The 16,389-nt window shown below is 46.1% G+C and overlaps 1 protein-coding gene across 1 annotated transcript in view; it reads left to right on the top strand.

Moving 5' to 3' along the window:
- The first annotated feature begins 7,985 nt into the window (after positions 1-7,985).
- Positions 7,986-16,389, top strand: part of Tada1 (transcriptional adaptor 1) — a 13,147-nt gene continuing 4,743 nt past the window's right edge. Inside the window, exons 1-5 of the mRNA XM_055624655.1 lie at positions 7,986-8,239; positions 11,013-11,104; positions 11,312-11,377; positions 14,425-14,522; positions 16,090-16,299. Coding sequence (XP_055480630.1) covers positions 8,166-8,239; positions 11,013-11,104; positions 11,312-11,377; positions 14,425-14,522; positions 16,090-16,299 — 540 coding nt within the window. The 5' untranslated portion in view covers positions 7,986-8,165. The remainder of the gene's footprint in view (positions 8,240-11,012; positions 11,105-11,311; positions 11,378-14,424; positions 14,523-16,089; positions 16,300-16,389) is intronic.

Here is a 16,389-nt window from a genome sequence, read left to right as displayed (position 1 = left end):
TCTGCAACATGTAGGCCCCTGGGGGTGCTGAGAGGACAAAGAATTAGAAATGAGTGGGGTTTTTTTTTGGGGGGGGAGGTTATTGAATTAAAGTTTAAAGTACAAGCCTGAACGAGGGCCAGCCAGGTGGAGACATGTCCAGCCACCTGTGGGGAGGAACCAGCCTTACTGCATTCTTTTCCTGCCCACTAGAGATACAGTTGCTAGGAAATGAGCCCAGATGGCCTGGCTGGAACCACTTAAAGAGATACTGTCTCCTGGCAACCCACCCAGATGGCCAGGCCAGAACCGTTTATGGATTTGGTACCTAAAGTAAACCAATCATTTCAAAAGTCGATTTCCCTATCCCATCGTGTAATGCCAAGTTTCAGAGCCCCCTGCCCCACTTGCAATTTTGCCCTTTACAAACCTTGTTCCCCTAGACCTCCTCACTGCATAGCCCTCTGTTTCCACAGGGAGCTTACAACCTGGGCTAGAGCTTGTATCAAATAAACCCCCATGTGTTTTGCATTGGAGTCTATTCCTGGTGGTCTTTGGGGGGGTCTCATGAACTGGGCATAGCATTTGGGGGCTCATCCGGGATCCCCAGACCTCCAGGACCCTGACCTGGAGGGTTTTATGCTGGCTGGTGAGGGTCTAGGTGTGTAAGTGTCTCTGTGCAGTGTTTGTGTTTGCATCTACTTTCTGTTCTTTGTTCTGAAAGCCTCGAGGTGTCGGTATGTGTGACAAGATGTGACTATAGAAAGCCATGCCAGGAGATCACAGCCGCGGAAGTCAGGGGAATACCTCTGGCTTCATCAGTTTTTTTGGTGGGCACTCGGGTAGAGGCCCACTGTCAGGAGGTGGTTTATCTGAAGGCTCGTGAGTCTGAGCTTGTTTTGAGAGGGCTACATGGCCATTATAGAACCCACTAACTGCCCTAAGCTTCCGTGGCAGGGAAACCAGAGCAGAAATCTGAAGGTCCGTGAGTCTGAGCTTAAGTTGTGAAACGGCTACACAGGCATTAGTTCGTGCTTGTCTTTCTATTTTCTTCCTTGTGTTTGCGAATCTTTGTATCACACTGTGGGACTGTGACAGATGCTATGGGACGGACTTCCACTAATCCCTCCCCATTCCTCCTGACCGTTCCACCCACGCACCACTCCCCCTTCCTGCCTCCCACTGCAGGGGAACAACAAGGGTGGCAGCAGGCGGAGGGAACCATGGCCCCCTCGGAGTACACCTTCATCATGGCGGTGGTAGTGGTTGGGCACTCCTCTGCAGGTGGGGATGCAAGGGTGGGGGAAGGGATGAAATTGTCCAGGACCACCTCCAGCCATGCACTTTCACTGTGGTGGCGGTGAGCAGAGGGAACCACGACCTCCCATCAACTGGTCTGGCGGAACAACAGGCTGCCGTTTCAGGCTCTGGTATAAGTGGGTGGAGCCCAATTTCAGTGCAGGCCACCCCTATGAAACAGGGGCCTTTGATTTTTTTTTTCTTCTTCCGTTCTTTTTGCATGTATTGTACTGGTACATTGTTTTCTTGTGTTGTTCTTTTATGGGTTTGTTTGTTTATGACGGTCTCAGTAGGCAGGTGACCTAACAGCTGTGCACCATGGTGGCTTTACCTGACCCATGCTCTCAGCGCCACAATCTGGGGAACCTTTGGTCACTGGTGGGAGCATACCTGGGAGCGGCAGAACGGGCTTCGGAGCTTGCCCAGGCTGATGGAACAAAGTGGTTGACTATTACGGCTGGATGGAGTAAGAAATGTTATGTCTGTCTGTTTAAATGCACGTGAGACCATTGCATCCTTCTTTCTGACTGATCATAAATGGTTAATATGCTCTGTATACCTTGGTTACAGATTAACAGTTATTGGATATGTTTAAAGGTTAAATTCGAACTCTGATTTAGAACATACATATGTGTCTGTGTGTGCGTATATGTTTATAAGACATAGAAGCACAGATGTTTTTAAATAGCAACCATGTGGTCTGCCATGTGACTCCACCATCTTGAAATTGCCACATGGGCAGGACAAAGAAAATTTTACAGAACCTCTTAGTGATAATGAATTTTGTTTATCATCCTATTTCCTTTTAGACTACGAAGACAAGTCTCATTTTAAATTGGTATTGATTTTAGAGATTGGATTGTTTGCACTGGTAAAATTTGGTTTTGACTTTTAAAATTATGATTATACTTTGTAACTTCTTTCCTAAAAAGGGTACTTTATTTTGATATTGGAAAAACTAATTTCTTCTAAAAATGTGTTTAAGGCTAAGAAACATTTTCAAGTTTATCAGGTATTTTATAATAATGTCTATGGAATATATATATATATATATATATATATATATATATATATATAGAGAGAGAGAGAGAGAGAGAGAGAGAGAGAATCCAGGATTGTGTTTTTGTGGCATGCTGTATGTATGATTCAACTCTGGTTTGTGAAGGTCTATTCAGATTAACAGGCTGATTTGAAGTGTGCCTGGCTGCCTGTGTTTTTGCCAGTTCCTGAATGAACAGATTAATGCTATTTCTTTCTGGTCAATAGGTTTGGTATGGCCAGAATAGTTCAAGTACAATTTAAAATTGTTCTATTCTGTTCTATTATGCAGTTTGTTCTAAAACTTATTTTATTACAATGTTAGAACTTGGTTACAGGAAACTGTAAATGCTCCACAGTGCCCTGTGGGAGGCAGCGGCACCTGATGGCTGTGCTTTATATTGCTGGCCACAGCCTGCAACAAAACATGGCTAGCTGCCATGTTGGTTCAAGGATAAAGAGGGTGGAGCCCTAGTTTTACCACCATTTTTGTTGAGGGCTGCCAGCTATGCTCAATTTCCTGTTTAGTGCTAAGTGAAACTTTCAAATTTAAGCTTTTTGCTGTTTAGTCTTCATGCATTGTGGTAGGATCAGCAAGATTTGCTGGCCCCTCCATGAACTGTACCTGACTGAAAGTTTTGCTTTGATTTTAGTTCAGAAAGATATTTAAAAGTTATGCTAATGACTGCAGTTGGTTACAATATTGAGTTTTACCTAGTCTTTTGTTTATGTTTTTAAGGTTAAGCCATCCTAGGCTTAACCTATGTAGATCTACTTAAAATAGATGTGGTCCTAAAATGCTCATCTAAAGAATATACCAGAATTAGAGATTATGGCATTCTGTTTTACAGGATGTAATTTAGAGTAGATAACTAAATATAGACAAAGAGTAACTCATATGCTGGCCCTCAAGCTTGTCAGAGATCTGCGGAATATGGCATTTTAACATGTGTAAACTTACTATGACAAAGAGTACCTAAATCCTGGCAGTAACTCCCCAAGGTCTCCAAGAAGACTTGGGCACAATGACAGATGACTTTGACTCTGGATAGCCGTATGCTAACCACTGGGCAAGACTGTTTCAGGAAACCAAAAAGTCATGAGACCTTGATCTGGCATAACTCAAATGGATCCCAGATGAGCTTTTCCCTTGGTCTTGGGATTCCTCACTTTCCCTACTTATTAGACAAAATTTAACTTCTGTCTCTAATCTGAATTTGTCTCAGCAGATTTTCACCTGGCTGACAGAATCCATTCGGGGATCAGCTATGGTCTGCAAGCTGAAATTTGGACTTGCTCAAGCTGACATGATTGCTCCCTGCCTCTTCAGGTGGATCAACTGACCAGACACTTCTGAGGACTGCTCCATTGCCCAGCCTTTGGCTGGCATTTCAGCCTTCCTAACCCCTGATGTCCTATTGTTAGAACTGAAGCAATTTCAGAAGAAGAGGCCTTCACCCCTAATCCCACCTAACAGGCTGAAATGCTAAATCAAAAGGTATTCCCTGACATTAGCCTTTATCTCCGGGACCTGCTTAGCTGGAGTAGGAACTGGTATCACAGCACTAGATGTACAAAGCCAGAATTTTAACAGCTTAAAGGCAGATAAAAGCTCTCAGAGACCAGTTTCTAGGACTGAGAAATGGAATGTGCCTAGGGATTTCATAGGCTAAAAAGTGACTACACGGCCCCCAGCACTGAAAAGCAAACCTGTCTTGCAGGTATATTACTATCGTGGTTGTAATTAACTTGATCAGAGCATCTTTTTTTTGGATCTGTCTGTCTTAAAATAGGGGAAAGACACATAAAACATCAAAGACCAGGGTATGCTCTCTGCATGTTAAGACATTAGAAGTCAGTCAACCATGCTCATTCATTCAAAAAAAATGCAAAAAAAAAAAAAAAAAAAAGCCCAAACAAACAGACAAACCAACCCTACAAATGTTTTCAGAGTTCTTTAGGATCTCATATGAAGTCTTTCCTTTCAGCTAGTGGAAGGAAAGCAGAAGTAAAAGCATTAGGCTAAGTGAAAGATGGCAGTAGGACAATACACTGCAAGCAGAGCTGCACTTGCATTTGCTCAGCTAATGGGGCAGAATGTGGGATGTGCTGGGAGGTGAAGTAGCTTCTGAGGAGGCAGAACAGCTGACTGCTATGGCTGGGGTAAGTGTAAGACCTGGAGTCACTGCTCAGGAGCTCAGGATCGCGCCCTTCCCAGGAACACTCATAGACCACAACTCGATGCAAAAGCAAGAGGTTTATTGCTATTGCGATAGGATCCCCCCTCCAAAGACAGGAGACGACCCCGAATATGCAAAGCACAGGGTTTTTATGCCTGAAAATCAGACCACTTTTGCTCTATACATTGATTGGTCAGCAAGAATAGCATGAAGATAGTTTACAGCTGGTTGTAGATAGTTTGCAGCTGGTTGCTTATGGTTTTTCTCAGAACAGTTCACCCTGCCCTTCAAGACCTATCTGCACCTGGCTTAAATTCAAATAATCACAGTTGTTTTTCTCATTCCCAGGTGGTTCCTCATAAGCACTGTTAGGCCCAGTTTGTGAGACCCCCAAAGACCACCAGGAATTGGCTCTGCCTCAAAACACATGAGGGTTAATTTGATACAAGCTCGAGCCTGGGGCATAAGCTCCCCATGGAAACAGAGTGGTCTGCAGTGGGGAGGTCTAGGGAAACAAGGTTTTTAAAGGGCAAAATCACAAGTTGGGGGGGGGTGTTCCAAGCCTTGGCATTACATGATTGGGTAAGGGAAATTGACTTTTGAAATGATTGGTTTACTTTAGGTACCAAGTCCATAAACAGTTCTGGCCTGGCCATCTGGGTGGGTTGCCAGGAGACAGTGTCACTTTAAGTGGTTCCAGCCAGGCCATCTGGGCTGGTTTCTTAGCAACTGTATCTCTAATGGGCAGGAAAAGAATGCAGTAAGGCTGGTTCCTCCCCACAGGTGGCTGGACATGTCTCTACCTGGCTGGCCCTCGTTCAAGCTTGTACTTTAAACTTTAATTCAATAACCCCAAAAAACCCCACTAATTTTTAATTCTTTGGTCTCTCATTCCCCCCTTCCCATGATCATTTGAAGACCCAACCATGGGTCTTCCAGATTTGACCCCTGGAGTCCTCCAGATTTACCTTTCCACAATGGGATCTGAGTACCATTAACTGTATCGCTCCCAGGCATTCATGAAACCTATCAAACAATTTAAAATACAAAGCCCAAAGGTAAAAGTCAAAATGAGTAGGAGTCCCATCAGGGTGGATATAAGGCAGTAAGCCAAGGAGAACTATTATACCAGGGTTTAAAACATCCTCTGGAATCTTTTCACTCTAGTGTCTCTCCACACTTTTTGTTATTCTTGCTAAGGATTTCCTAAGCATTCCTGACTGATTTACATAAAAACAATATTTCTCTATAAGGGCTGCACATAGCCCATCCTGCTGTAACAACAATAGATCCAAGCCCCTTCTGCTTTGCAACACTACTTCTACCAGGGAATCAACATTCTTTTCTAAATGGGTGATTGAGTTCTCAAGGCATTGAATGTCTTTATCATTATCTGCCTTTAAGCTGTTATAATTCTGGCTTTGTACATCTAGTGCTGTGATACCAGTTCCTACTCCAGCTAAGCAGGTCCCAGAGATAAAGGCTAGTGTCAGGGAACACCTGACAAATATGCCACAATTACACTTATAGGAGGCATTTAAATTAATCAAATTCATAGAGTAAAATGTTAGCAGGGACTGGGAGAAGGAGAATTGGGGAGTTAATAATCACAGTTTCAGTCCAATATGATGAATAAGTAGACTCCAGAGATCTGCTGCACAGTGTCGAGCACACAGTAACATACACTTAAAAATGGTGTTCTGAGTAGACCTCATGTTGCGTTCCTACAAAAGAGAATGCTAAACCCAAACCAAAACAGTGCTGTGGAAAATGCCACGAAATAAGCAGAGGCCACACGTGTGTGAATACATAAGTAAATAGCTATAGAAATGGCATGATGAAAGGCTCGGTGGGTGAGTAAGGGTGCAAGTCTTACTTGCAGGTGGGTGGAACACAGTCCTGCAAGTTGCCCCTCGAGTGCACGTGCAAACAAACAAACAAACACACAAACACACAAATGTAAATTAAAAGTCGCAATGAAAGTAAACTTTGCTGGAATTTTCCTCTTTGTTGTGTTGGCTTATGGAAATAAGTTGCAGAAAACAGGTTGCAGATATGGAAGAGTATAATTATCTGCCTCCAATTACCCATCCTAAGGAAAGGGAGTGAGCTCTGGGCACATGGCAGCAGTCGTTTAATGGACGTGAAGTGAGTGCGTAGCCCCGCCAACCCTGCCAGCACGAGCAAGGCTGGTGTGTTTAACCTGGGCTTGCTTTTGATTATGTGTAGGATTAAGTTAAAGTCGGGGAGGCACTTGACCACAGGGACAAGACATTTATCAAGACCCCCATCACTTGAGCCCATGGTTCTTTTATGGGATTCTGTCCTAAAATAATAATTCCAAATGAGGAAGAATCTTCATAAATATGCCTGTCATTGAATCGCCTTTAGATGTTTTTATTTTTACATGCTTTTAATTGCTTTTTTTTATACAGAAAGATAGTTTAATAACCAGGAAACAAGATAGTGTGTGCATCTTATCTGGGTGGTATTTACCATGCTGTCACCAGGCTTCAGAGATGGCTCAGGCGTTATGAGCGCCTGTCCAATCTAGCACCCAGTTCCACCTGCTCACAACCACCTGTACCTCAAGATTCCTCCTCTGGCCTCAGGGAGGAATTCACACACGTCGCATACACTCACAAAAACATACACACAAAAATAAAAAGCTTAAAAATTATGTTGTCACTAGAAGCATCAACAGTGAGTTAAAATAACAGCCTGGCCTACATAGGAAATTTCAGGGCACCCAGGTCTTTCATAGAGAGACCCTGTGTCAAAAAACAAGCCAGGTGGCACAGGCTTTAGTCCCAGCACTCAGGAGGCAGAGGATCTCTGTGAGCTCGAGGCCAACCTGGTCTACAAAGCGAGTCCAGGACAGCCAAGGCTACACAGAGAAACCCTGTCTCAAAAAAACCAACCAACCAACCAACCAATCAAAACCCAAAACCAAAAAAACTCAAAACCAAAACAAACAAACAAACAAACAAACAAACAAAAAACTCAGAGAGAGGGAGAGAAACAACACAAGAGAACTTGCATTTCGCAAATATTGAATGATCAGGACTTGAATAACTTAAATCCTCCCTTCCGGGAACTTTTACGTTTTAGTGGAAGGAGTGAGAAAACATGATAAAGCAACTAAACGTCACAATAACTGGTGAGCACTCAGCCAAAAGAAAAAAAATCAGGACAAGAGAATAAATTAGTTATCTCCGCGGGAGCTCTTCCTTCGGGAAGGGCGGCGGCATGGGAATTCAGAGCGGACCTATCAGTCAGAGCGGGGCGGGGCGGGGCGGGGCGGGGCGGGGCGGGGCGGGGCGGGGCGGGGCGGGGCGGGGCGGGGTGGGGCGGGGCGGTCGGGGCAGCGCTGCAGAGGCAGCCGCGGGCGGGCGTAGGTTGGGCACGCGCCCAACTAGGTGAAGTGGATCACGTGACCCGAGGGGCGGGCCTTGGAGAACGGAGTTTGGCCGGGTGCTTTCCCGACCGTCAGACGGGCGGAGCCGAGAACCAAACAAACGGGAGGGCTCCCGAGCGGCCGGGGGCGGGGCCCACGAGCGTTGCCGAGCCTTCGGAGTCCCGAGCGCAGGGCCTTCCGCCGAGTTGATCTTTCGGTTGCTGGTCGCCGTGGGCCGCGCGGCCTAAGGTCGGGCTGAGACGCGCGCTGCAATGGCGACCTTTGTGAGCGAGCTGGAGGCGGCCAAGAAGAACTTGAGCGAGGCGCTGGGGGACAACGTGAAACAGTAAGAGCCCCGGGGACCGGCCTCCGGGCCTGCGCGTGGGTGTGGCCGTCGCCCGGGGCTGCCTTAGTAGTCCTTTTCTCGGCTCTCCCTGCCTCCCGGAGGCCCGAGGCGCCTCGCGGCCGCCGCGCCTCCCCTGCGGCTCCGGGCCGGGACTCGAGGCGCTGGAGGACGGGCCTCCCGGGCTCCCCAGAGCCCGGTGATGTCCGCGTGGGGCGGGAGCAGCGCCCTGGACGCCCGGGAGCCGGCGGAGCTGGGGCGCTCCGGGGCGGGGTCCCTGGAGGGCTTCCCGGAGGCGAAAGCCTCCGTCGCTCCTGGGCCAGCCGGGATGCGTGGAGAAGCGCTTTGAAAGCGGGTTCCGAGGGCAGACAGACCCCAGGTGAAGCGTGTCACCCCACACCACATTATCCGCAGGGGAAGGCAGCCGAGCCGGCCATAGGATGCCTTTTCTAGCACTCTATACATATTATCTAATCCTCAAAACTGTGAGATCGCCACTGTTTCCTCCCATTTGATAGACAGGACACCGACACCCGGAGATACTACTTCTTCCCTCAGAAGAGCCCTCAGCCAAGGATGGGACCAAGGCTTCTGGTTCCCGCCGTGTGACGCTTTCCAGGGGTTGTAAAGGACCCCAGGCGCCCAGCCAGACTGTCAGCAGCGACTGGGACAGTGACAGCCCTTTCAGCGGTAGCCTTCTGAGGCCCGAGGAGGTGCCTTGGTCTTTTGGGGAACTTCAACTCTGGCAAACCAATAGTTCCTGGCATCGGTGCAGAAAAGATTGGCAAGAGCAGCCAGTGAAGAAAGGCTGGTTAATAGAAAGGCCCTCAAGAAGGTGCACCCAAGAGCTTGGATGGGGGGCTTCTCGCCAGTGCCCGGCTTTAGTAAAAGGCTTGAAAAAAATTATCATTATTTGTAAATCTTAAGCACTGGAGTTAAAAGAGATGCCCAGGGAAGGGACAAGACATAACCCCTGTGTGGCATGGGCTTCTGGGTGTCTTAGCACATGCATTTTGGTCAAGTCTGTCTTGTTACACCTAAGAATTTTGTACCATTCCTCCCCCCCCCCCTTCTCTTTTTTCTGATGGGTTTGGCGGGCTTTTTATCTGGTAAAGTAAAACCAGGAGCCATTAAAGTTGCACAAGGGGTTTCTGTGGCGATGACTAGAAAATTGCAGGTTTACAGTCTGGTGAGGAGAAGAGGCCTTAGGCAGATATTGGTAGTTGCATTTGGAAGTTTGGATTTCAACTGGCGAGAGGTTTCAGGCTGACTGGGGTGAGGGGCGCTTTTTCCTTTTAAGTTTGTAATGTTGTCACTCAGATCATCCTGCCTCAAGACCTTCAAACCAAGCTTTATGGGCAGCCAGATAGTATCACAGAAGGATCCTTTGCCTTGCGAGGAGGAAATTAAGTGTAAAAATTATTTAATAGGTAAAAATGACTGCTTTTGCCTTCATTAGGCATGCTTCATGACTTTATGCTCTTTGAGTGGCATTTAAAACGCAAGTTTAGAAATCACATGAGGACACTTGTCTTGTCTTCCATACACAGTGTTCCCAGGGTTTTGGAAGTGAACGGTGTGGGGCTAAGCCTGCAGCACATGGCCTGTGAGGGACACAGCTTTACCTCTGGTTAGATGCTGTGCCCCGCCAGGATCATAGAGTGAAGTCCGCGCTGACAGAAATAATTTTGAAATTAGCACCGTTCCTGTTCCATTCGTAAAGGCCAAAGCTCACTGTGATGTGGACCAAATATGGGCACTGAATCTACGTTTTCCGGATTTGTAACATGAAATCCACAGGTCTCTGTGCAGGGGACACAGTTAATGGTGCCGTATGGAACTGACCTCCATTTCTGTCTCCAGTCTTTGTTCATTGTAAGAACTGACCCTTGGTTGAGCTTGTTTTTCTCTCACGTTTTCCTCCTAAGCGGTTTGCTTTGCATCATCCATCATGACCAATTAAATGTGATCCTTGAACATGGGTAAATCAAGCTTCCATAGAGCCCATGGATGTGAATTGTTTGCTGTTTACCCAGTGGTCCAAATGCTAAAACCACAGACCTTCTATTTCTCGTCTCTGGGAATATTTTGTTAGGTGCTTTGAAAGTCAGTTTTTCTGCTGATTAGAGTAAAACTTGAGCTTACCTGAAGGGAAGCATGGCACACGGAGTAAGTCTCGGTGGCCACTTTCCTCCCCATGAAGCGTGCACATTTAGGGGCAAAGGGCCCATGTAGGGTTCTGGAGGGCAGCCTTGAAGGCAGCTGTGAGAAGGGAAGGCACAGATGTGCCTGTCCCGAGTTGGCCCTGAGGCCGTGCCAGCCTGCTTTTAGGGAGAAAGGATGTTTCTTGTTGGTCTTCTGCCTCTTGGGTGTGTTCATTTGCTAGGCCTGCTGTGACAAAGTGCCATAGGCCTGTTTGTTGCTTAAACTGCAGAAAATCATACTCTCGCAAGGCCGGTGTGTTGGAGGGTGGGTTTCTTCTGGGGCTCTCCTCTGACCTCTATGCAGGAGTCTGGAGTGTCTGTCTCTTCCTGCAGTGCTGGCTAGACACACTGGAGTTGCTCAAGTCTCATCCTCACCCAGGTATATCTTCATATGGGCTCGGCCCGGAGCCACATGCCAAGAGACTGGGTCTTCCACAGAGGAACTCAGGGAGGCCTCAGCCACGGACACTGGGGTTTATAAAACTGTCTTCTCTGGGAGCTGGGGCAGCTGGAGTGAACCCAGAGGCAGAGGCAAAAGTGTGTGGGTGCTAATGTCACATCTCCTTCTGCAGATACTGGGCCAACTTAAAGCTGTGGTTCAAGCAGAAGATCAGCAAAGAGGAGTTCGACCTTGAGGCTCACAGGCTCCTCACACAGGACAACGGTATTTCCTCTCTCCCCCAAGCGTCCCCAGATTGCCAAAAAGTCCTTTTGGTTTTGATGGTGTGTAAGATAATCTTGACAGCATTGGTTTAAAACATTAATTGTAAAGAATGGTAGGGAAAGAGAGACCGTTTAAAGGATTTACAGGCTAGTCTGTTTTTCTAACGTTGAAAGTACTCTGATGTGTGACGCCCTTCTTTCTTTGCAGTCCACTCTCACAATGATTTCCTCCTGGCCATCCTCACACGCTGTCAGATTTTGGTCTCCACACCAGGTAAGGGAGTGGGAATGTTTCCAGGGTAGATCACTAGGGTCGATCACTAGGCAGGGCTGGGTAGCCAAGGGACTTAACTGCCTCTATCAGACACTCAGGCTTGCAAAGGAGATGTTCCCTGAGCTACCCAGAGGACGCTAGGTCCCAGGAGAGGGCCTTCAGGAGACACAGGCTGAGCGTTAGGTGATGAGAAGTCATGGGGTAGCCTGCAGAAGGAGGTGAGAGCTCAGTGTCTGCCAGACTGTGGGCAGGAAGGCAGTGATCTGAAAACGCCCCTCACCTTAAAGCCACCCTGGACCTTGTTAGAGGCTGAGGCTCACGCAGTTCTTGCTGCTGCAGATTAAGTCAGCTCTTCTTTTTCAAGCCAGGGTGATTCTGAATATCTTAAAAGGCAGGCAGGAAGTGCCTGGTGTTCTGTTATCCCTTCCCACTTTTTGTTTTTATTCTTTTTAATTACACGTCTGTGGATGTGTCTGTGTACAGGCGAATACAGTTACAAGTGTCACATAACCTGCAGCTGGAGTGACCGTTGGGAGTCACCCGACGTGGGCGCTGGGAACTGAGCCCAGGGCCTCTCAAGAACAGCAGCTGCTCTTGACTGCTGCGTCGGCGCTCCGGCCTCTGTATTATACCTCATAATGACTGTTTGAGAGAGAATTCAAGGAAGATCTTAGCATGACATTCTCTGAGAGAAGCTGTTGCTGCTGAGTTGATGGGTAGTGGAGGTTCTTCGGAAAGATCAGCCCTAGTGTGGAGGCGGCTCTCTTACCTTCACCACTGCCTCACACCACAGTTCTGCACAGTGCCGGGCTTCCGGTGTCCTGACTTCAGTGCACGTTAACCCTCTCCTCGGCACCAAAACACCTCATGTACATATTTTTAAAAAAGAAAAACTTTAGAAACTTTTGGAGGAGTTCTTCTTTGAAATTACTATTTCGGAGATATTTTTCCAAGGGTAATTTTTTTTTTTTTAATATTAAACACCACTGTGTTCCTAGTACTAAAAGTCGAAAAATCAGCACAGACCACTTTTGGGAGAGGCCGCTCCTTGCTAGAGCACTGCGTCCCAGTGCATTCACTGCTATGTTCTCTTCTGATGGCGAGTGATCCGTTGTCCGTCGTTGTCGGCTGACCCTGTCTCTGAATGTGCTAGTGTTAGTGTCTGTCTCTTTTTCTTATTTACCCTGTGTTCTTTGAGAGTTCCTCAGCATTCCCAGGCTTTCTGTTTAATATATTCTCGAATTCAGCAGCCTTTATAGCATTTTCTTCTTGTTTGATGGATATATGTGTTTTCACACTTTTCTTAGATACCAGATGGATATGTGTCAGTCTTTTTACTTTTCCTATCTAGAACATCTATGCATGTTTAGTTGGCTGTTTTTGTTTTTTTTTTTCCTATTCTTGTGCTCTCGTTTGGATGTGGTTTGCTACCCATGGGCTAGGTACTTGTGTCTTAGATTTCTGTGTGGGTGGTGGTGAGGTGGGGGATGTTCTTAGGCAAGAGTAGCCATCTTTGGAAGCAAGATTAGATTAACATATTGTGGTACTCCTGATTGTTTGGATTTTCCCTTTCGGATGCAGTTTGACTGCACAGGACTCCTGAGTTTCTTTTGGGGGAGGTGGGGGAGTATGCCAAAGTTTGCTGTGCATCCCAGGCTGGTCTTGAGCTTAGAATCATTCTGCCTAGCACAGTGTTGGGATCATGTGCCACCATGCCTCATTACTGCTGAGCTTGAGAGAGTAAGCAGGGTGTCATAAAAACATGCCAGACCCCTGATTATCTTCCTGTTTGGTCATGTGACACCCCCCCCCATCTTGCATGTGTTTCTTCCATTGCAAATATTTCATATTGCCAAATATGATGAAGTGCCTATTTGGTGCTGTCCTTATCATTTCAAGAATGTAGCAGAAACCTGTGGCCATTCGCTTTAGAGTGAGCTGACAGAGGGCCAGCTGTTAGTAGGAACATCTTCTGAAAGCTTTGTTCTAGGAAGCCAGCGTCCACACTGCCTGCCATAGCAGGCACCAGAAATAGTGAGTGCGGTGTGAGAACTGCCCCTTCCTCCTCACCCCGCTCATCTGTTACATGTTCCCTGTTGTGTGGGCCCTGTGCTGGGACGTGAGCAGAGCTGCTTTGTGGCTGCATCTGCACAGAGCCTGCACATGGCTCGGCACTTCACCAGAGCCTAGTCCATGAAGTTTTGAACATAGACCTTGCATTTAAAGTGACTTTTAGGCCTTTTGTCTGCTAAGCCTCCCCTTCTGTCCATTGCCTGTCTTTGCAGAGTTGCAGCCTCCATGGCTAAACTCTGTAAGTCATTACCTTGTTCATCATCTTGGAACTTGTGGAGACTAAGTTTCTTTACTTCTTTGGGTGTATAACATTTGCCTTCCTTTCATTTTTAGCCAGGTTTTGAAAAAGAGATAATTACATGTGTTCTGAACGTTCACCAACTTGGGCTACAATGCTCACTACCCCCACCCCCCTCGTTACTTAAAAATATCTGGCTGGGGCAATGGAAGCATGAAGACCTGAGTTTGATCCTCTAGAATCTCTGTCAAAGCTGGGCCTGACAGCACCAGCCTGTGATCTCTTTGCTGGAGAGGCAAAGGGAAGGAGCTTGCTGGCTACCTAGTGCAGCCGGTATCCAGCTCCAGGTTCAGTGAGAGAGCCCCATCATAAGAAATAGGTGGAGAAGTGACTGAGGAAAATGCTGGCCATTGACCTTTGGCCTCTGCACACATTAAAAATAAAAAGCAAAAATAAATAAATAAATAAATAAATAAATAAATAAATAAATAGTAAAAAATTTGCTTTCCTCAAAAATAATTTTGGTTATAGTTAGAAAACAATGTTATTTGAGATAATTTATTATTTTACTTATAAAGAAGTAGAAAGAAAAGATTCAGATTTGAGCTTCATTATTTGTTTTTATCATCCGAGTAATCCATGCCTTTTATTCCTAAAGGGGGGAAAATTAGCTGTTGTCATTTCTGCTCTGGTTAAAAATGTCTTTTCACTGTGCCTGTTGTTTTCTGTCTCCTAGAGGGTGCTGGATCTTTGCCCTGGACAGGAGGCTCTGCAGCCAAGCCTGGAAAACCCAAGGGCAAGAAAAAGCTTTCTTCTGTTCGTCAAAAATTTGATGTAGGTCATCCTCCAATAGATCCCAGCAACTGTGCACTTAAGAGCTAGTGTGATAAAGTAGCTGTGAATTTTTCGGGGCAAGGGTTACTGAAACAGGGTTTTTCTGAGTAGCCCTGGCTATCCTGGAACGTGCTTTGTAGACCAGGCTGGCCTTGAACCCAGATCATCCTGTCCCTGCCTTCCTGAGTTCTGGGACTAAAGGCATGTCTCACCACACATGACTAAGCAGTTGTGGTTTTACATATTCCCAGTAGAGCTGGAAAAAAAAAAAGATTTAGGAAGAAAAGTCTTTGGAGATTATAAATGTCTCCCTGTCAGTGTTTACACATACGTGTCATTAGCACTGCAGAGTTCCCACAGGTTGGAAGCTGAGCGTGTGCTCCCCTCAGGCATCTCTGAGATGAAACACGTCTGGTCATGGCTTAGCCAGGAGCCTCTGGTAGGCTTCGGTTGATGTTTGGCTGTGCTCTGAGACCTTAAAGATCAGTAGAGAGACTGAGGCATTTGGCTATAACATTTGTAAACTTTTTGGGATGTATGTTTTTCTGTAGGAAAAGTTTTCCAAAAGTTTCTCATCCTAGGCTTGCCTGCTCCGTGCTTTATGTCAGTAACACTCAGGCATGCTCAGCCTCACTGCCTGTAGAGGCATACCTGGTGTGAAATGTGTAGGATATGGCAGAGCTTTATGCTTAGGAAATGGGAAAATGCCGATATTGTTTTTATACTATATACATGGATCTCTGCCTCTTCTGCAAAATCAGAGTTCCCAGGAACAACTGTCCTGGTAATGGCGGAGTATCTGAATTTCATAGGAATGCTGAAAGTTTTACAAACAAAGGTTGAATACTTCAGATCATGCCTTAGGCTGTGTTAGGAATGTAAGCAAACAGTCACAATAAAGAGGTGCCCCTCTCTTCAGAATGTTTGTTAGAGCTATCATTTCATTCATTAGCCTTTCTTTGTATATCCTAACTGAAGCATTAATTATGTCTATACTTTCAGAATCTACTTAAAGTTAAACTTCTGTGACTTTTTGAATATAGTTCTATGTTGTCTCTTCTGATTGTTATTTTTAGCATAAGGCCATACATTTTGTAATCACCAAGGTATAATAAATGACCACTGAATATAATAAATGGCTGATTGGGGCATGAAGGTACACACCTGTAATTCCAGCTGTGGGAGGCTGAGGCAGTATTATGATCTTGAGCCCTGTCTAGGTTATTGTGTATAGCAAGACTTTCCAAAAAGAAAAACAACAAACCGCTGTTTACACAGGCACTGTTCTCTGTAACTCATCATCATGTAACGGGTGTGAACTATGATCATTTGTGCATGATTTACTTTTTGTAGTTTTGGTTGTGAGCCTAACCTTTCATGGCTGAGCTGTCTACAGCCCATGATTTGCATTTTCACTTGGGAAATTTTAATACCCTTACGTTGTTGTAAGGGTATTTAATACCCTTTGGTTGTCTTACTGTGTAGATCCCCAAGTCCAGTAGATGGGTTTCTTTTGTTTGTGTTTGATTGCTATTGAAGTGAATACTTTGGATGTTTCCTTCCTTAGCATAGGTTCCAGCCTCAGAACCCCCTCTCTGGAGCTCAGCAGTTTGTGGCAAAGGATCCCCAGGATGATGATGATTTGAAACTTTGTTCACACACGATGATGCTTCCCACACGAGGTCAGCTTGAAGGACGAATGATCGTGACTGCCTATGAGCACGGGTTGGACAACGTCACCGAGGAAGCTGTTTCTGCTGTTGTCTATGCTGTGGAGGTTGGTTTGCTGTTGGTCAAAGTAACTACAGACAATTGGGATGAGGGTGTGTGTGTGTGTGTGTGTGTGTGTGTGTGTGTGTGTGTGTGT

This window comes from Psammomys obesus, unplaced genomic scaffold, assembly GCF_907164565.1.
Source record: "Psammomys obesus unplaced genomic scaffold, mPsaObe1.curated_primary_1811, whole genome shotgun sequence".
Lineage (NCBI taxonomy): Eukaryota > Metazoa > Chordata > Mammalia > Rodentia > Muridae > Psammomys > Psammomys obesus.
Note: the sequence above shows the minus strand (reverse complement) of the source record. Positions and strands in the feature narration are given on the sequence as shown.